The 22,567-nt window shown below is 33.7% G+C and overlaps 1 protein-coding gene across 1 annotated transcript; it reads left to right on the top strand.

The window, feature by feature from the left end:
* Positions 1 to 5,279: 5,279 nt before the first annotated feature.
* On the top strand, positions 5,280 to 15,267 carry LOC144856082 (uncharacterized). Its single transcript, XM_078714054.1, has 11 exons — positions 5,280 to 5,417; positions 6,857 to 6,971; positions 7,525 to 8,200; positions 8,991 to 9,180; positions 11,565 to 11,769; positions 12,128 to 12,339; positions 12,507 to 12,729; positions 12,998 to 13,186; positions 13,487 to 13,639; positions 14,092 to 14,295; positions 15,006 to 15,267. Exons 1-11 carry the CDS (start codon positions 5,280 to 5,282, stop codon positions 15,062 to 15,064), a joined length of 2,364 nt encoding a protein of 787 aa, XP_078570180.1. The 3' UTR covers positions 15,065 to 15,267.
* The last annotated feature ends 7,300 nt before the right edge of the window (positions 15,268 to 22,567 follow it).

Genomic DNA, 22,567 nt, shown 5'->3' with positions numbered 1-22,567 from the left:
CAAAGGACTAATTGAAGTAATCAATCTGGATGGAACAAGCAGAACAATTCTGTTTAACACAGGATTACGGTGGCCATATGCAATTGAGATAGATACAGCTAACGGGTATGTCACTCTCTCTTATCGTACATCTATATATATTTTTTTACTCATCCAAAGGAGATGAACTTTGTGATCACATCGCGGTTGAACTGTATATTATTATTAATGCATCTAAACCATACATTTAAATTCGTTAAAATTTAATAATAAGAATGTTTAAAAAGAATACTTGCCTTTACGTTTAAAACATTCAATCATAATATCTCAACTTTAGTAGTTTCTATATAATCTGTCCAGTATAGGCCAATTCTATAAATACATTGCCACATGTTTCACGTGGCGTCTGTACTATGCTATGGTTAAAGTTAGGGTAGGCTTATGCAAGTGTCACATGTTATAACGTACTGTATTACACTGTATTACAGATTATACTTACCCCCCCCCCCCCTTTTTGTAATATATATATATATATTATGCACCCATTTACATACGATTTTATCAACGATTTTACAGGAAATCAACATTAAAAATCGTTAAAACCTTCAATTTTCTTTTTAAGTTGAACCGAGTTCAACTTCAACGTTACGATCTGATCTGACCAATCAATAGGCCTAGTTCATAAATTACGTCATCATAGTTTGTGAAAAAATACGTACGCGCTGACAGTTCTTGATTTTTTACAAGGCGACGATGTTTTTTGTACTCTTTTAAAGTCTGATATTTCAAAATAACAAGTGTAAAACTAAATTTTAATATAATTAAAATAATTGAATTTAATGTTTGTCTTAGTGTAAAGCCGAGATTAATATATCAGCGAAATCATGTCTTATGCGCCGGCTGGGTTGAAGCATCAAAACCCGTAACATTTTCAATTTTCACACGGGCCCGGCTGGCTGCGCGTGAACGGCCTTGGCTTTGCAAAACTTCACGTCCATGTGTACAGCAACATCGAAAAAACCAAGAAACCATTAACGATCGCGTAAAAAATTGCGGTCCGGCTCGATCATCGTTATCGTTAATTTCTTTTCAACGTTAACGATTTGAAAATTTAATGCAAGTCCTAGTCGTAACGCTTCGTCGACGGGAAAACAGGCTTTAGGCTATTGGCGCAAAAAAAAAGGCCTATATTAATGGTCTATAAAACCCACTATATTCAGATAATTATAAGAATCGACTGACCAAAACGCCTCAGATGCTATCTCCGGGCGTCTAGAAAAAAATGTTTCCGGGGTCCCCCTCTTTATCAAAATCCTACATCCGCTCCTGCCACTTGTAACATAATTTAAATTAGTAAAAGACTGGCCGCATTAAAGTAATACATCTAGATTGAACGTACAGAACAATTCTTATTAGTTATGTTTGATATATCTAACGTGTAATGTCACAGTAAACCTCTTTTCACGTTGGAGGAATATCAACTATGAACTTCACATTCCATTCTTATTCTTACTTTTTGATTTGTAAGCAAAAACGTAATAATATTACATTAATACCACTCAATAAAGGAAGTAATAAAGATTTGTTAACATTTCTTTTCACATATTCGTAAATCACTTATCTGCTTCAGTAATTTCGTAAGTTTCAATATATTTTTTATCCGTGGAAGGGATGTGAACTACTTGTAACGGAACGTTAATGTAGTAACATATATTATACTTATACTTAGATACCTGTACTGGACTGATATAGGAAACGATAGGATAGAGCGAGCGAAGTTAAATGACTTGAGTACAAGGACCGTGTTAGTAACAAGTGTACCAGACGCAGCAGGACTTGTTTTAGCAGTTCCCGGTAAGTTACTCTATGACCATGAATGCATGTACGTTATAAAATATACTACCGTATGTAATATGCGTAGACTATTACTAACTATAGCTAATGCTGATTGTTTATGCCTGTACATAAAGTCGCTTACTATAGACAACATTTCGGGCCACGTTGCTTATTTATACCTGCAACATAAGTCACTGTGTAGACTATAGTCAGACCTAGAAAATAAATGTGTACCAACTTTTGAGCCTGCAGAGCTTAATGAAAAACAAAATTATGCTTTAAGTATCGTGGCTGATATTTATGCTATACATACAAGATACAAGATGGCTTTATTGTCAAAACATTTATAATTTGAAATTCTTCCTCAAGGCAAAAACAGCATAAACAGCATCTTAGAATAAATTTTAAAAGTTATATAAAAATATACATTATGTAGTGTAAAAAATTCATATAAAACTACAGATATATAAAAAAAATAGTATAAAATACAGATATAAAAAGGTACAACAGTAAAATTAAAGGAAATATTGTCATCCACGTACCTATAATAAGGCATGGCGGTGGTTGATAAGTGCTATGGATGTTACACAATATATTCTTTATAAGTGAAACTATTGGTACCAACTAATCCCTTCTAAGTACATTTTAACATCATTTTTTTGTTGATGAAGTTTCTTTTTTAGTCGCGTGCAACGCGATTCTACAGTTCACTATGTCGGTCGGTCGGTCGGTAAACACTAACTTGTATATGGCTTTGTCTTGATATCACTTTCATTTAGCTAAGTCAATTTTTCACAGTATATTCCTTATGGCCAGGAAAGGATGTGGTTATGTTTTCACGGTGCGCAATCAAAAATTACGCAGTCTACTCACGATTTAACGAAATCACGTTTGTAATCATATCTTCACCAGCATGAATCACAATTAAATAAAATTTGGTACTCATAAATTTCAGGGCATTAATCATCATATGGCAATACAATTACGTGCGTAGCGCATGTAACGCATGCGTACGCGAGCTTAAATTTTCACAATTTATTTTCGATGAAATAAGAGTACGTTTCATACAATTTTAAGCGTTTAAAAAATTGCCATGAGTGCGCAGATTTTTGCACGCGCACTGCGCGGTAAATGTTAATATGCACTCTTTTGGCACGATTTCTGTTTTACAACCATTCTTTAATAATATCATCATTTTTATTCACTTTTCAACTCGAAATTACGTTATACAAGTGACAGGCTACGCACGTACGTGTAAGTTAACAAAATGGTGAAAATATGCTAAATTTTAAAATTAATCGTCAATGCTCGGGAACACCTATTTTGCATTTCATTTTCTTAGTGTATCATAATAATGTATGATTTATTATGAAATTAAGAGAACAAAAGTTGATTAAGTCATCACTAATTGCATATTACATTTTTTTTAAATAATTTCGACAATCAAACAAATTATGACATTTTCATAGGCCGAAATAACAAACTTTCTTCCTTAAAATGTTTATATATTACATTTAATAGTATATAGTTTGACAGTGCATCATTTTTTTTTATTTTTAAAGATTTCATCATAGTAAAAAGTTATAATTTGCAATCTGCACCAAAGTGGTTACTGCATAGTAAATACACGGAGGTTTTAGTCAGTTGTGTATGGCTCGGTGGTACCGAGATCGAGTCTCAACTTGTTAAAACTGAATAGGCGTATTCAAGTACAGTATTCAATCGTATACGTCTCTCTCTCTCTCATTTTCGTATTTCATTATTCTCAAGATGGAAAGATGTATTGGTGTGATTCCAGCAGTAGGTTAATTGAGGAAGCTAACCTCGACGGAACTAACAGAAGAACGATTATAACTGGGCTGAATCGCCCGTGGAGGATTGATATCTATGGAAGCTATCTGTACTGGACAGACAGGCACGGTGGTGTATATAGAGTTGATGGAACAACTGGAGTGTCATCAATGGAAAGTAGCGATAGTCGACTTAATAACCCACGCGGATTATATATTTTAACAAGTAAATATTCTATTTTAATATTCAAATGAAATTGCTAACTCAAATTGTAGTTAAAGATGCAAATGGCACACATTGCATTAGCGTTGCTTTATATTTCTATTTCAGTATAGGCCTAGTTAATAGTGTAAAGTATATTTGTGGTCTACAAGCCTATTTTTAGTAAAATGTACTAATAAAAACACTTATAGAACAAAACAATGTAAGACGAAATTGGACGCGATGTTCACTCAGTTCCCGAAATAATTTTAAATCGACGAAATATTTCCGTGTTGTGATTCAAAAGCATATGTGAGGATTGGAGAGTAACATATTTAACTATGAGCTGATAGAAATAAAAGATCTATTAACCTCATTATAATATTATTGGACGAAAGTTGTTTAATTTTTGGGCGAACAAGAGTTCCATCGAGTACATTTTGATAAAAGACGCATTCCCTATTATATATTGTGTATGGTTTATTTTAAAATCACAGACTACATTATTTTTGGTAAAAATGAACCCTAAATGGGCCTATATTGCGATCATTTTTGGTTTATAAACTGGTAGAAATCTGAAAAAAAGTCGAATATATTAATTTAAGCGGCTAGCATTAAATACCGGCATGCATTGCGCGCAGATTGTTTCGTTTTGCTTTTCAATGATAAACCCAAAATAGAGGCGATTGTGAATAAATTTACCGGAGCTTCCCCATTCTGTAGTAATGGATTGTGCCAAAAAATGAAAGACAACGAGAGGATGTATTTTTCTAATGGGAACCAAGCTTTAAATTAATAATGAATAATTGTTTAAAACAATCTGATTCAGATTTAAACAACTGTATTTACACATTATTGCCAACAAACTATTAGGTTGGACACAACGAAATAATTATGCAAACAAAATTAATCATTATCCTTTAGATGAGGCATTTAACTATTAAAAAACGATATAAATGTAATTGATAAATAATTAAATAATCTGATAGCAGACCATCGTATAGATACATTTATAATACACCTGATTGTATTCTTGCAATTTTATTGGTCAATTATGCCTCGTTAAATAATGCAGTCAGTTTTCCAACGAATAAACATTAATTATTTGTATAATAATTGTTCTTAATTTTATTGTTATCTAATCTAATCTATCTAATTGTTTATTGATATCGGCAACTTATACTTTCAGCTCCCATCATCATCATGGAATGAATCAATATCATCCTTTAGATGAGGCATTTAACTATCAAAAAACGCTATAAAATGTAATTGATTACAAATAATTGAAATAATCTAACAGCAGACCATCGTATAGATAAATTTATAATACACCTGCAATTTTATTGGTCAATTATGCCTCGTTAATTATAGTGTAGTCAATTTTTCAACGAATAAAGATAAATTATTTGCATAATTCTTATTATTATCTAATTGTATATTTTTACCGGCAACGTATACTTTCAGTTCCCATTATGGATGCGAGCGCAACCGTAAAAGATTCGACCTATTACGGAATTGGAGATGAAGTGATGACGGACCTCTTGGTGAACACTACTGGATTGACATTAGGAACAGTCTTTAACGTCACCCTTACAGCAGAGAATATGGAGGTAATTAACTAAAAAGATACACACATAGTATACACAGTGTTTCTGACCATGCCAATAATTTATATTTCATCAAATGTCTAGGCATATATATATATTTTTGGTTATTCTTAATTTAAGTCGGCGGCTATAGGGTGTTTATTTGGCCGTAATGGTTTCCATTTCGTTGTTTTTTGGTGGTACTGTATTCATGCAATACTTGCATGCACTTACAGCATCGGAAATAACGATTATTAGTGTTCCCAAATTTGCACATTTGTTGACCTGTGCGTCGATGATTCTCAGTTGAGAATGCATATGAATGGTATAATGAGTTATGGAATAAGTAGAATGGGAAAAACTCCGTAGTCGCATATAATGGGTGAAATTTGCATACGTCACAATGTGTGCGGGTAGTGTGACGTTAGCCGCGCGTGAGCCGGATTTTCTGTGCATTTTGCATGGATTGAATTTTACACGTTAACTATACCTTTGAGATTTAATTGTTGAAAATACATTTCTATATCATATTTCATCAGTGACACTGGTAGGTTATGAGTTATCATAAACATAAACTATTAACAAGAGAAAAAAATGTTAATTAAAGCAACAAAGAACTAAAAAAATGTTGGCCAGACGATAAAATCCACCGTAAGCCTACTGAGAACAACGGATCACATGCCTGTCCTACCGACGGACGTAAAATGAATTTGGCCTAATGAAACAAGCTACGAATTCATGTGTCGTGTGTCGACATGGATACATAGGCCTATACGTATACGTTAGTTTATCCAAGAAATAACACACGCGGAACATAATGTATATAGTACTAAATACCGGTTGGGTGTAATTATTACCCGATTCTCAGTGCTGTATCTTCCAGATATAGTTTCCAAGTATCAGAGGAATATTTGATTATGATATGACCAGGAGAAACATGTGAAACACATGTAATTTTGTATTACCAACTATTCCTATGATACTGGGAAAATATAGATACATCATCTGTAATCGGCTGGTAATTATAGTAAACATCTTTTTCAGTTCGACCTGTCTGCAGATTCTTTTATATGGACTTTAACAGGAAACGGAGACACCGACCCAACCATGACGGTATGGTTCTTTTTTATATTTTCCTAATATACGGTATTGGTTAATTTTGAGTAATGCTGTGATCATAACAAAATAAGTGTGACGTGTGATTTTAGCAGTGAAATAATTAAATATAACTTAATGTAATGGTATGTCAAACCATAGATATAGGTCTTTTCTCTATAATATAATTGGGCGTGCGGAAAAAATGAAGCAGAACATCCGACTTTAATCTCGGAGATTCTATTTACATTACTGCTTAAGATATTTACCTATTGCTGGGTTTCTTCTTCATTTGACCGATCTATTGTGTTTTGTTTTTAAGTAAGATTTGCTATGAGATGTTGTTACGGATTCATTGTATTTTTTAGAGCGACTTCACGGTCATCCGAGTCTCCGCATCAGACATTACTTTGTCTTTTAGTAATAATGATTACTTTTTATCTGACATTCAATTTGAAGGGACCATCAATTCTACTGTTAATGGTATTACTGAAATCGGTTTTTTTTTACTTAAATAAACCACAATAAATGTTGACACTCTACTCAAAACTCAAACAGATTGGTGTCGCCACCATTTAAGTGCAGATATTACCGTATCACTAGCAGTAACCGTGTTCTTTTTCTGCCTTAATATGTGGTTATATACTAATTCGCATGGGATGAGTAAGTATATTAAAAGCGCATGGATGAAAGTTACTCTGACAAATTATTAAAAAAAGAAAAACAAACTGTCAAGAATAAAATTCGGAACTATTTACGGCCACTGATTTTGTTATACACGAAGTATTCCTTCCTGTTCTTTTTTGCCCATTAGTGTGCCAAATGCGAACACGTATCATTCAGCGGTTTCGGATGAGATACGTAAACTTACGCGACCAGTTTAGTAGCATTAATATAGATTGTTGCTAACGCCACGAAATAAGCGATCAGTTTTATTTAAACTTGCCCTTATTGCATTAATTTTCTAATTTTTTTTTTAAACTACTTATTTTTAAAAAGTTTTTTTCAACGTATTTTTTTTCGAAATCATTTATAGCCAATGTGAAACCTGGAACTATTTTACGTGTAACCATTAATGCTGAGATCAATGACGCCGGTTTAGTCACGGCAGAGGGAACTACCGACGCAGTTTTCAGTAAACTACCGCATTTCGTGATGAACATCACTGAGCAGTCTGCAGATGGTAATGTTTATGTTAACGTTGGTCAAAAGGTGCATATGAACCTTATTGTTGAGTTTCCAAAAGGTACCGCTGATCCTACAATTGAAGTCACACTACCATACAACTTCACGACTAACAAGACAAGCGAGCAGTGGAGTATCAACAAAGTGTCCGTTTCGTATGTCAGTGACTCCTTATCCTGTACGTATTCGACAGAGTTCTGCTACTACGCTCCTCAGACGCAGTACATTGCTAACGATGATGATTTCGGCATCCTTAAAGACTGGTCAGTGACACAGTTTGACGGATTTATTGAAGTGAACGACCCAGATGCTTCCAATAACATATTGGCGTTAGAGGTTGAAATTGTCCTAGACGATACAGACGCGGTGGTCAATGGATCTGAGCACTGGTTAGGACTTGGAATGCAGATTGGCGACGGAGCTCACATCTGGGTTGGAGAAGTACCAGTTTATACGCTGATTAATGAAGTCCCGAAGCCTAAGATGTCGTTCAAGATAACATACGAAACTAATTCCTTTTATAAAGGGTAAGTTTGGTATCGGATACAAGCAATGTAAGAGTAATAGTTCTTATTATTCTAGAATTGTATGAATGAAAAAGGATAAATTAGAATGGTTCAAGTTGACACTAGCGAACACTATCAGAAATTGGCAAACAATTGCATTCGTCGTATTTGATCGTTTGCAATCATTGTTCATGTTTGAAGATTTTTAAATGTAACCAATTTTATACATAAGCGTTTGACATTTGGGTTGCGGCATTTGGCATTTGACGTTTTGACAAAATCAGATAACGGTATGATGAATATATAATGAGGCAGATTAATACTTTCAAGAGAAAAGCCTTTTTACAAATTACCTAATCTAAATTGCATTTATAATTTATTTCAACTAAAGTTACTAAATGTTTTGGTAAATTTTGATAAAAAATCAAACAAAAAAACTGCAAAAGTGCCCTGTTTTCGAAGTATTTCTCGCAATTATTAATTACAAATAATTTGGAAAAGGCTTTATCTGCAATTTGACCCCCAAATAAAAAAGTAATAATTGAATATTATGTCAGATATTTTTCAATAATGTACTTTGAAATATATTCATTTGAAAATAAAATATTACATGAACTTTTGTAATGAAAAACAAAAACACGTTTTAGTCAATTACTCAAAAGTAGCTCTTTGTAGATAAGCCTTTTTCTCAAAGTACGGCAGAGATGTTCACATAATCACTCTTGACATCCTATAAAGTATTGGGATATAGTGATTGTGGTACCACTCTAATTTGATTTCGATAATAGTATTTGTTGGTTGTTATTTTCAGTGATGATGTAATAATACTGATTAGTATTTGGCACGATGACGATTCAACGGGAAAAGCAGTAGATGTAACTTTCACAATATTGAAGTCGAAAAATGTGCAATATATTAAACTTGAATCAGAATACACAGAGCTGTTGCAGTCACCAGCGGTAAACCCAAGCATGCCTGGACCATCTCCTGTTCGATTTAATGTAAGTTATTCTACAATCAACCATATTCAATAATGTTTGGAAGAGTACTTTTAAGTATGTTAGGCAGGCCCGTAGCCAGGGGGGGTTTTTATGGTTCGGGCGAACCCCCCCTTTACAGCGAACCCCCCTTAACCGACTGCGAACCCCCATCCCCGACATGCCCAATACCTCACCCTCATCTCCAAAAATCCTCCAAATACGTGCCCCACACAGTACAAAAAGTTGTTCGTAAATTGAAAATTCGTAAACTCGTTCGGAATAACTCATACAGTACCTTCTTCCCTGTATGAGCGTACTTCGAGGGATACGTGTCTGTAAATTTCTAAGAGTTGCAAATGAATTGCCGATTTTAACCTGAAAAATAAATGTTTGGTCCCTGCATGTAACATGATATTGACGCGTCTCACAGCGAGCTGGGGGACGAACGATTCGTACAAAGGACACCGCCAGACAACTGCGTACCAATTGTTTAGATCATCACTGGCAGTCAGGCAGCATGCATAAAGTATATAGCCTTCCAACATACATCAGTATTTATGTGTGGCTATGAAGTATAATGTATCATAGAGGATTTTATATAACACCTAAATAAATTCCTGTCATTTGATTGGACAATTGTGGGTCACATGGCGTGCAATAGTACGCACTATTAAACGATCGTTTAATAGTACTTTTTTAAACATTTGTGTACGAAAAAAAAAAACGTTTCGCGGATGAAAAAAAATTTAGAATACAAAAATTACATTGAAATACAACAGCGCCACCTGTCGTCCTGCCTCTGTTTGTAAACACCACCGCGAGATATGCAAAAGCAGCAGATTTTTGTGTACGATTTGGAGATATATATGTACTAATGTCATTCAAAAAGGCATTTAAATTAGCTTTAGATCATTTTTAGGATTTTGATTACTTAATGGGGACATCCCTACAAGACGTGGAATCGTTGGAAAAACCATAATTAGTCAAGATAAGTTCCAATTGTCTGTCGAAGTTTTGCCTTTCAGCCAATCTAGTACTACTACAAGCCTAGCTAGGCCTGTTAGTATTACTAGGCTGGGCCTAGCCTAGGAGTTTTAGCCTTGCTAAGTATAGGATTATTTGGTTGTTTGTTGACATAATTAACACTAAAGTAGGTGTGTTTATAAAATCCATATAAATATAACATTAACATTTAATATTATAATATTACTGTTTTAATCAATCTGAATGAAATGTAGGCCTCTTGGCTAGGGCTACCTTATATTTGATTCAAATGACAGGAATCTATTTAGATGTTATATAAAACAAATAATGAATGTTTAATATTCGTGTAATGGTACAAATAATGGCATTTGGTGAATGATGAAAGGTTACATCAACTCGGCGTTGCCTCGTTGATATAACCTTTCATCATTCACCTCATGCCATTATTTGTACCATTACACTCATAAACATTCATTATTTGTATAATAGTGAATATTAATATTTTACACTCTATGGTATCATGTACTGTAGTTCACATTATGGCATCCGATTATTTTTTTCTAGACCACCAGCCGATACGTACTTAAATGTATCAATATCACCTATTTACATTGGAATATTTAATTTCCTCAACAAATTGCTGTAAATAAATATTATAGATAGAGCTATAATAAGAATTGCATTTGCCTTCACCCAGTGTGCTTTTTTCGGGGCTTCTCTTAGACGTACGTTCGCATTGAACTTATTGAACAAAACAAAATACCTAGTAAATGATAAAACAATCGGCGGTTCCGCACAGAGAGCACGCGCATCTAACATACGGAAACAAATGTTATCGTCCTTTAAATATTCCACGAGTCCAAATACGATCGTTTTGCACATTGGTAGCATGCTGCATGAGAGTGTCTTTTCCGGCCATCTAGGGGTGTCATTAACAAAATTCGCTTCGCCTCAGGCCCCACCCCCCCACAAAATTCGCTTCGCCCCAGGCCCCCCCCCCCCCCCGGGGGGGGGGGGGTGTTGTGGGAGTGGACCCAAATACTTAGTGTCCGAACCCCCCCTTGACAAATCCTGGCTACGGCCCTGTTAGGTGTTTACCTACAGCGCTGATACATTTTGAAAGATTAGGAAACGGGTGAATGGCCAGTGTAGTACCGTCAGTGTAACAAGTTCAGAATACATTAATATACCTATTAATGAAGTGTAACGTATGTCTCCAACAGGATAACAAATTCCATCTTGGCTGGGTGCGATTTTTTCAGTCTTTAGATTTGTTATCAAAGGTTTACAATTATTACAGCCCTTATTTCACTGGGTGGTGTGTTTAACTTTCTCTGTTTTAATGACTTATGACGTAAGTCGACAGGGGTTTTCTAAGTGAAATCAGACAAGCGTAGTACCATTTCTCATGTATTTCACAGCTTGGAACCATTCAGATTGCCGCAAAACCAACTTTCCGTGTACGCCTAGGAATCGACAAAAACAGAAAAACTGCTTCGGGCACTCGTCGCTTTGTTGGCGTGGCTGATTTGCTGTGGTTCTCGACTGTTAATAGCGCTAAAGTTCTTTCTTGCACAAAATCTTTTCAATTTATGTATTCGGACAGACCAGATGTTGGTGGTGGTGGTAAGTGTACGATAGTGTTTAGTTCAGTTTAATCTGAAAGAGTTATACATTGTCTGCATATATTCTAACCATGTTCAAATGAATATTAGGCGCATCTCACCAGGTTGTGAGGATTGCATGTGCCGTATTGTAACTGCTGTTTTTAAACATAAGGCACCTACAAAATTGACAATGTTTCTTTCACAACATTAAGCCATTCTTATCAAATCTGAATTATGTTTATTATGATTGTGATATCGGTAAACTATCAACAATTTGTCCTGTAACATAGAGAAGTTGTAAAGAGTGTGTCTATGATTCTTAGAAACATGAATCGGCTGATTATAATTACTCTATAACTCTTACACTGTACTTCTAGATTTATGTCGGTCTGGTTACACACCTTACAAAGAAACGTGTTACAAAGTGTTCAACGACACGCTAGAAACTTGGGATGCAGCAAAGGCGGCCTGTGAAGCAGACAATGCGCAATTAGTCATGATTGAAGATACGTGTGAACAGCAATTTCTTCGCGACCTCGTTCCAGCACTCTCGCCATACAAATACTGGATTGGGCTGAAAGACGTTGGGGTGAGTATGGCTATCAGACCCCGTTTCACTCGTAATCGCCGTAATGAACTGGCCATGCTAAACTACACGAGAAAGGGGACGTAACTTTGACAGGGCAAGTCTATGATTAATCACATGACATGCCGTTCATTATACTCCTTATGACTTCAACAATGTATATGTTCTAGGGTACTGATACTTTCAAGTGGACAAACGGGTCATCGGCGTCTTTTACAAAATGGCTACCAAACAGACCAGGAACAAGTGTGACTGAAGACTGCGGAGCAGCGGCTTTTGTAGATGTTTACGATACAAGGGATGTCAGTACTGATCTTGGTGACTGGGACATAATGGACTGTACCGCTATCCTACCAGCTATATGCGAGTATCATATGTTAGATTTTGAATGCGGTACGCTAAATCCATGGTTATTACGTACTGCACAAGACCGTTTTTATGCAGCCAAACATTAACCGATAAACCTTAACCGATAATCTTAACCGATAATTCACCGATAAAGTTCATGTGGAAACGGGGTTTAACTGATTCCGCTCCATGGAAACCACTAAAAGACCTCTGCAATTTTGTAATAAATAAACGCACAAATTTTCTATTAGAAAGAGGGTTTCAGCAAAATAAGTAAGGTTGTCCATTGTTTTAGTACGTTTTTTTTCTTCAGAAACTTCAGTACTAAGGTATGCAAAAGAAGCTGTGATGAGGTACAGCAAATGGACCGAATCTCAGACAGGCGTCTGCCATTATGACGAGGGATCTAGCCAGTGCGATGGTTGCGTGGCTGGTGCTCATAAGTGTGAAAACGGAAAACATACTGTGTGTGTCAGTGATCCTAGTAAATGCCCAGTTCCAGGTAAGTTTGGAAAAAAAGAATTCTCTATAGTATAGCTAATATTGCACAAGAAGTTCCGTCGCATCATTAGAAAAACTGTAAGAGCTTAAATATATATAATACTTCTCAATCTACAATACATGTCTCAGTAATGTTAAAACATATCTAAATTAGTCTAAACGAATATCCCCGAGCACGAATCGTTCCTATTTAACATGGTTTTATCCGTGTGACTTTTAGGAACTTGTCGAAGAATCAACCCTTAAGATAATTATTTTTCACACAATACAATCTATCGATTTTTAAAAATTATTTCAACAGATTATTATGACCGGGGTTTTGTCATTACTAAGAAGTTGGACAATCCGGATAACGACGTCATTTTTGCTTGTAACCCTTCAGTTAGACGTCTATCAGACAAGGTTGTTCCGTCGTGCTATGTACAAGATAATCCACCAGATGGACGCTGGAAAGGTAAAACAATGAGGATTGTTTTCGTAATGTCCCTCCAAGAATAGCACTGACCTGAGGCTGGCTGATATATCAAAACCTTCCATACTTAGAGCCTAACTACCACGGGTCATCATACACATCGATATGGACAGCAAGAGGAATCTCTAACTTGATAAATCAATAAGTAATAGGCCTAACACTGACATTTTCTCCCGGAGATTTTTGGATTTGCAGGCGACTATCAATGAATGGTTAGGCGTAGTGCCTACATTTCTTTTGTTAATACATCCTTCCTTGAATGCTTAATGCCCACACAACAATGACTTTCCTTTTTTTCACTTTTTTCGATATAAAAAAAAGGCACATAAACAGAACATTGCATATATTAATATTTTTCTTATGTCAAAATGAAAAATATATCCCTATACTATTATCATTATAATATGTATAAAAATATAAATATTCTTCAATAGCTCTACCAATGAACCTACACAATGTCATTGGATCTGACCAGCTCACAGGACTTATCTATGGCATTCACATGGACATGCGCAGTTACATGCGCAGTAAAGATCAAGGCGCAACGTGGGTGTTTATCAGTAAAGACGCCTGGGACTCTTTGACAAAAAGTTTGCCGGACTTCAAGACGGCTGGAACTAGTGAGGGCAACTGGCTGTGTGAGTTTATATCATTATTTAGCTCCCACTAAGGTGTCACTGTCATGTACGTCCAATGTGAGTAATTTGACGCCTCATCTGAACTGTCGCTTGTGATTGGTCAAACTTGAGCTACCTATCTTTGCTTTACACTACAGTGTGTTTTTTTAAGTGCCACAATCTTAAAGGCCCATTTACACTAAGGCGATAACGATCGACGAAAAAGATAAATATGCATTTTTCATACCTAAAACAAAAGAATTTTAAAAAGTTTTCATCCTAGAACTATAGAATTATCATCTATGATGCCTTTGATGACAATAGTATTTCCACACGTCCAATCAAATGACGTCATGATTAGTAAGAGCAATAATATCGTTACAATACAACGATTTTATTGCTTTTATTAATCATGACGTCATTTGATTAGATTTAAAAAAAATGTTTTTATCAAATACAGCATAAATGATTATCCTATAGTTCTAGAACGAAAACCCTAATTTCTTTTATTAAAGAAAAATGTATGTTTACCTATTTATCGTCGATCGTTACCACCCTAGTGTAAATGGGCCGTAAATGTTAAAAATGGGCTGATCATTGAATAGAACGAAATAACCAGTTCTACGTCATACGAAATCTACTAATCAACTGGCAAGAGTGTACTTTTGTGATAATGATTATTATGTTTTATGCCACTGTGCTTATTTAACACATTTCTATCTTTTCAACAGATGATGACAGTGGCCTGAAGTATAATGGAGTTTTGAAAATGAAAAAGGACTGCTGCTAAATCATGACATTTCAGCGGCCCGATTCTAAGTCATATTCAACTTTCGCAAATATTATGTAATTAGGCCTATAGATTTCCGTCCTATTATAGTTTTTAAATTCAATCGAAAATGTAACGAAATTTACATAGAAAATATTTTCAATTCATACTTAATTGTTTAATTGTAATATGTTTGCATTGCGTATCAGAAAGTATTGCTATAAATTATTCAAAATTCAATTTTGTTTTCTAATGAGTAAATCATTTTTTATTGTTTTTAAATATTTTGAATGTTTCGACCTAGTGTAGTACTATTAATGGCGATTCGGCCTGATAATAATAAAATAATATTTTTTGTCACGCATGACGTTTCATACATATATAAAATCTTGTTACAAAATGCCCGGGCCACTGGTGGCTCTGCGTAAAAATAATAAGAATTATATCAATTAAGAATATTTATATTTGTAGCTAGATTTTGTACATACTTAATATTTATTATTATTGTAATACTTACAGTACAGCTATTGTTATTTATCTTACGTATAATGACATTTAATAATTCGTATTTTTAATTCCTAAAAATGTATTACAATTGTAATTGCATAATTGTTTTTACTAATTATAATTTTCTTAATATTGTATATCATTCGAATGAAATATGGTTATCAGTGTAGCAGACCAAAGCACTTTTATTCTAAAAACCCCGATAATCCACACGTTCCTGCATAGTTAAAATCACGTATTGCGCATGCGCGTATCAAACTGTAATATGTATCTGTATCACTTGACGTACACCTTGATAGTTACCGCGTACGTTGGTCAGGGGTCAGGTGCAAGAAGATCAATTTTTAGCAAAGAGCGCTTTTCAACTTCAATGATGTTCAATTCATTCTTCTTAATCATGATAGGCATACGTCCGATATGTGCTCAGTCTGGCACTGATATAATTGTTTAAACAATATAACATGCAAATTGCTTAAATTTCCTCACGTTATGTTTAATAATGTTCGGTAAGAATTTGAGAGAAGAAGAATATTTTATTCTTGCTAATTGTTGTTATTGGTGCAGTGAATCGAAGGAGATGATTATTGATTACGCACTGTATCTAGGTAACTGAAATTGTTTATTTCAACGGTATCTTAACTACAATGTAAACGTAATTTAACGTTCAAATAAAGTTGTCGAAAAAACAGTCATTGTAGTCGTATTTTCATAATATATGTACATATATAATAAACATACATGCGCGTTCATATGTTGTTCTTTAACAAAAACCTGACATGGCTATAAAACATGAAGCTGTAGATGTTTATGTAAACTAACGTTATAAAAAGTATTGCTTGGCAAAATGCAGAGAGAGCGACAGAGGGCGTGTTATTTAATATATCCGCCCTACACTATCAAACTTTATGTGACAAAAAAAAGGTGATGTGCCCAAATATAGACATGATAATCTCATATCACTATAATGATTGAGATTATCACTACTATAATCATTTGGGCACATCACAATTTGTTGTCAAACTAGTTTGATAGTGTTGATAGAGCTTATGACTATAATAAGCTTTTATGACGTCACCGATATATCGATTTTCCTGGCAATCAATATGCAGTTCTGTTTGTATATAAGTGTAATGCAAATAATTTGACCAATGACGACTCGCCGATTCGAAATAGCAACTCAGACCATTGATCTGGGGATCGAAAATTGCATTTCTCGAGTAAGTTTTCGAGTCGACACAAAGCAATCTGGAGACGCACGGTGGAGAAAGAAAGAGATTAGGCTAGATATCATGGAATGAAGCTAAAGCAAAAGCTAGAAAAAAGAACTGGTTGAAAAGAACATCTTGTAGCCTTATGGGACAATCTGTCCAAAAAGGATATTGTTAAGTTAAAGATGTATTGTCCCCCAAAACATGAAAAAAGACTAATAAAATCTTTGGATTGGCCATTTTACAGTTTTAATAAAGTTATAAATAAAAAAAAAATTATTTCACTTATAAAAAGACAAAAGAAACGAATAATTTTTAATAAAATTCACAAAAATATGTATATCTTTTTCGATCCAGTTTGGTCAACTATTATGTGACATTAAAATGGCATATTCAACAAAAAATATTTTTAAAAACAGACATTTTTAGGGGACAAAAATGAGCAAATCTAGTGATATTGATGGTACTCGATATTGGTACCTCTAGATCTATATTTTTATTTGTGTTTTTTTTTTCATTCTCCTAAAATTAGAAGTAAAATGCTAAAAGTATAATTAACCAGCAGTTGGACGTCGTCGCGTGACTCCTTAAATTCAGTCTGGTATTGAATTTTGTTAACGTAGCTAATTATTTTCAAATTGCTTAGACAGTATGATATTGTGTTGGTCTTCTAAAATGTGTTTAAAGCGGCCTGCTTAACGATTCGTTGTCTATCAAAAAAAACATGAAAATGAAGATTAATTAAATCAGACTTTGAATAGGTTATTTTGTAGTTTCAATAAAGTTGATCATTTTCGTAGAAAAAAAACAAAAAAGTTATGTTATCACTAATAAAATGACAAAATAAATGGTTACATTCAACCAAAAATTGGCTGGCAGCCAATTTGACCATTTTTTGGCTTTAAATTACATTTTGTTTTCAAGTAAATGATCTTTTTTCGCTCCAATTTTTGGTCAAAGTAAATAACTATTAAAATGGAATATTTAGCAAACAATTTTTAAGAATTATTTTTTCAGGGGATAATACATCTTTAATTAAATTAGCTCTAAACTTATCCAGTATAAGGTAGGTTTATTAAGTTATTGATTATGTCTTTGTTTAAGGTAATAAAATACTATAAAGTTTACCTGTGTGTGTTATTAAATAAAAGTACAGTTTCGTTGTGCTTATGTTCATGCTCGGTAAAACATAAGATCGTTAAAATTATTCTTTTGACTACCAAAATTTAAGTTTCAATATCAACCACCATTTAAGCTGTTTTTTTAGTTTCATTCCAAAATTGTTTATATCTCTACCAAGCTACCTTAAATAGGTATAGTAGCTCACAGTGTTAACATATCGCTGATTTAATGTAATCGTAACCTTCATTATCAATGTGCGCTAGTATAATACAGCCAAAATGGGTATAGCGCGCGCACAGTGCTAAACCAAATCCTGTTTATTATCACTGTGCCCAAGTACAACCAAAATGGGTACAGTAGCGCACATCAGTGCAAAAACTAAACCCTATTTATTGTCATTGTGCTCAATTACAACCAGAATGGGTTTAGTTGCGTACAGTGCTAAACTAAATCCTATTTATTATCACTGTGCTCAAATACAACCAAAATGGGTAGGCCAATACTATAGGGCACAGTGCTAAACTAAATCCTATTTATTATCACTGTGCTCAAATACAACCAAAATGGGTAGGCCAATACTAGGGCACAGTGCTAATCTATATCCTATTTATTATCACTGTGCTCAAATACAACCAAAATAGGTAGGCCTACAGTACCCCACAGTGCTAAATCCGATTTATTATCACTGTGCAAATGATTTGACCAATGACGACGCGTCGATTCGAAATACCATCTCAGGCCATTGATCAGGGTATCGAAAATTGTATTTCTCAAGTTTCCGAGTCGACACAAAGCAATCTGGAGACGCACGATGGAGAAAGAAAGAGATTAGGCTGGATATCAGGGAATGAAGCTAAAGCAAAAGCAAGAAAAAAGAACTGGTTGAAAAGAACATCTTATAGCCTTATGGGACAATCTGTCCAAAAAGGATATTGTTAAAGATGTATTGTCCCCCAAAAACCTGAAAATTAAAGACTAATAAAATCTTTGGATTGGCCATTTTACAGTTTTAATAAAGTTACAAATCAACAAAAATAATTATATCACGTATGAAAAGACAAAAGAAACGGTTAATTTTTAATAACATTCAGAAAATATATATATATCTTTTCCGATCCAGTTTGGTCAACTATTATGTGACATTAAAATGGCATATTCAACAAAAAATATAAACAAGAAATATTTCTTACAAAAAACGCTGCTCGCTTGTTGACGTAACAGCTTTAAAGACATATTTTATTTCAAATTTGTTTTTGAATGTGCCATTTTATTGTCACATAATAGTTATTCACATTAACCAAACAATTATTTACCTGAAAAAAATGTAATTTAAACAAAAAATACTTAAATTGTCTGTCAGACAATGGTTTTGGGGTTATAATTAAACGTTTCTTTTCTGTTTTCATGAATAAATATTTTTTGTTTGTTACAGAAGTGAATAACTTTTGTATTTGAAGTAAAATACAACAAGAATTCATACTTTGATAAGTCATAATTGTGCAATTGAAAAACAAAAAAATACTGAATCTGTAAAAGATGATGTGCTTATTAAATAATTTAAATAAAAATGATGTCTAAATAATATTACTTTAATATACTAAACAGACTCAATTTCTGTCAGTTTCGTTTATTTTATTGTTAAGGGTCACTTCATCAAGCTTCAAGTGTTAACAAATTGTATCCTATTACAACCAAAAACTTTACTATTACTTCGTATGGACTGTTTTGATAATAATTCAATGATTATCTGACAGCGAATTACAGTTAATATATATATATCGGTCTAGATTGACAGTCAAATGGGACTCATTGTAAATACCAGAAATAATGTTTTGATTATTTGACCGTGTGAATTATTATAATACTGGCCTATGTTGACAGACTCTCTATTCTCCTAGCTTTGGGGTTTGTAATTTTAGCATGACCCGTCCTAGTTTACAAAGTACCAAACACGTCGGCCTCTGGAACTATAACTGCTGCTTGCTTTAGCTTCTGAATGAGTAGTCCTCTTGGGACGTACCTGGCTAAAGCAGCAGCGTGAAAAGCAAACATTTTTAGGGAACAATATATCTTTAAGTAAGGTAATTTCCGTGCAGGAACTGGTGTTTCGAGACAAATACACAAATCTAGTGATACTGCTGGTACTAGATATTGAGACGTCTACTGTAGATCTTATATTTCTTTTTTTTTCATTCTCCTAAAATTTTAAGTAAAATGCTAAAAGTATAATTAACCAGCAGTTGGCCGTCGTCGCGTGACTCCATAAATTCACTCTGGTATTGTCATTTTCAAATTGCTTACACAGTCTGATATTTTTTCAGTGGGATAATACATATTTAATAAATAAGTTCTAAACTTATCCAGTATAATGTAGGTTTATTAAGTTATTGATTATGTCTTTTCTTTAAGGTAATAAAATACTATAACGTTCACTTGTGTGTGTTATTAAATAAAAGTACAGGTTTTGTTGTGCTTGTGCATATAACGTATTTAATTAGTCAGGCCAATGTGTATGAAATTATTTTTAATACTAGCGTTCTTGCTAATTTAACCTAGAAATTAATTAAAAATAAATTAATAACTCATTGTTATTATCCATTATCATATACATGCACGTACATATTATATTCTTTATAAAAACGGTTATTGCTAAGAAAAGTTAAAGATGCATCCGAGTTGAGTGAACGCCATAAAAATTAATGCTTGGCGAAACGACAGAGGACGTGTTATTTAAAATATTTCCGTCCACGAAGATAAAGATACTGATAATAATAAACTCATCCACTTTTAAGTTATTGATTATGTCTTCGTTTAAGAGAGTCATATTAATAAAGATCGGTGTGTATGTTACTTTTTTATTGTGCTTATCATGTGCATATAAAGTACCTAACATGTCAGTCTTAATTATTAATTAATTTGAATAATATAGCGTTATTAATAAACAATTCGCAACAAGATAGCGTTAGTTATAATATTGCGACCGTGTGATATACAGCATATTCGTTTTCGACGACGTAATTGAACATTGTTGATTAACAGACTGTGAAGTTAGATTGTTTTTTAAAATGGCCTGTTTGAAATTCGTCTGTTTTTTTCTTTCCGTACTTCTACACTTAATTCAAGGTATGTTATTAATATATATATTTTAGTATTTACCAATGCTGTAAATGTAAATAGTATCTGAGAGTAACTGCTTCTACATTTAGGAAGAAACTTGATGTTTTTTTGTGCTCTTTTTGTTTCTCTAAACACCACTTTTATTCACATTCATTATTATCTTTCATGTCATCACAAAAAATCACAATCATTTATCACATTATTGTTAATTCTTAATGTCATCACAATTTGATAAACTTCATCAATAACATTTTTAAATCTTGGTATTCCGTATTACCTCGTTTTTTCATTAATTCCCTTATATTTTGCTATAGTAGGACCTACACTTTTTAAGAATTTTAAAAAGTTAATACAAAGACGTTTGGTCTAAATAACCTTGAAGTTTATGCTCTTCAAAGTAGGTTACAGTGTATTGTACGAATTTAATATGAATTACTTCGTTACTGTTATTATTTTAAACAATGTTTTCCGGAATTGAGTATTATAACATTATTAAACATTTTTAATAATCACAATTTATTTACAACATTGAACTTAAAATTTCCTTGTTCTTGTTATTCGTTCACACACGGGTGACGGTAAATTAAACAAATATATCGGTAACTAGATATGATATTAAATATTTTTTCCTGAAGCATTTACATTACCACATGTACGCATATCGAGTAACAATATTGGCACGTCACGAGCCGCGCAAGGTGCGTCGTGAAGACGAAACATTGAGAGGTGATTTCCAGGTGTGAAAGACACTTAAAGGCATAACTATTGTGTAGTTGATCGCGTTTGTCTGTTTGTTTGTTAGCAGTATTACTCAAAAAGTAATTACAAGATCTTTACCAAAATGAAAATACAGGTAGATATGTGGTCAAGGACCATTTCATTAAATTTTGGGACCACGGTCCCATTTCTGGACCACTTTTTAGTATACTTTTCAGACCTGCTAGTGTTAAAAGATAGGACAGAATTTGTCAAAAGCCGGCGAGCAGTCTTAAAGTAACAAGTAAACTGAAATTGCATTTTCTCGAGAACTACGTGTCCAAAAAACTTCATTTTTATACAAGAGACAAGAGTTATAATTTTTGATTTGTAATTTTAAAACATAATTTGTTTTTTTTATACGAGTAGTTTTAAAAAAACTTATTTCTTTTAAAATTCACCCGTTTGTTTTTGGTGTTGCTGTTCTATTGTTAGTGATTGACTGACTGATACTAGTTGAAAGACTGGTTACATAACCATTACACCAAATTCGCATACACATGCTTGTAGTGAAATTAGCCTAAATCACGCCCAACATTAAGACACACACAAATAATTATATTCCCGCCCCGGAGAAATCTTATGTAGGAGAATTTTACAGTAGGCGGAGGTATGCACTCTCGGAATGGCTTTCTTGTTTTAATATTGTGATAGTGGAACTAAACAATGCTTACAAGAAACCTGATAATATAACTGTGGAGTGAATGCTTTTAATAATTTCCTAGAGATCGGAATTGATGTTTTTCTTTTTATTTATATATTTTCACTTTAGTTAAAGAGGGTAACTCTTCTAGCTGAATCCTCAGGCCAACTA

The sequence above is a fragment of the Antedon bifida genome, chromosome 11 (assembly GCF_963402885.1).
Source record: "Antedon bifida chromosome 11, ecAntBifi1.1, whole genome shotgun sequence".
Lineage (NCBI taxonomy): Eukaryota > Metazoa > Echinodermata > Crinoidea > Comatulida > Antedonidae > Antedon > Antedon bifida.
Note: the sequence above shows the minus strand (reverse complement) of the source record. Positions and strands in the feature narration are given on the sequence as shown.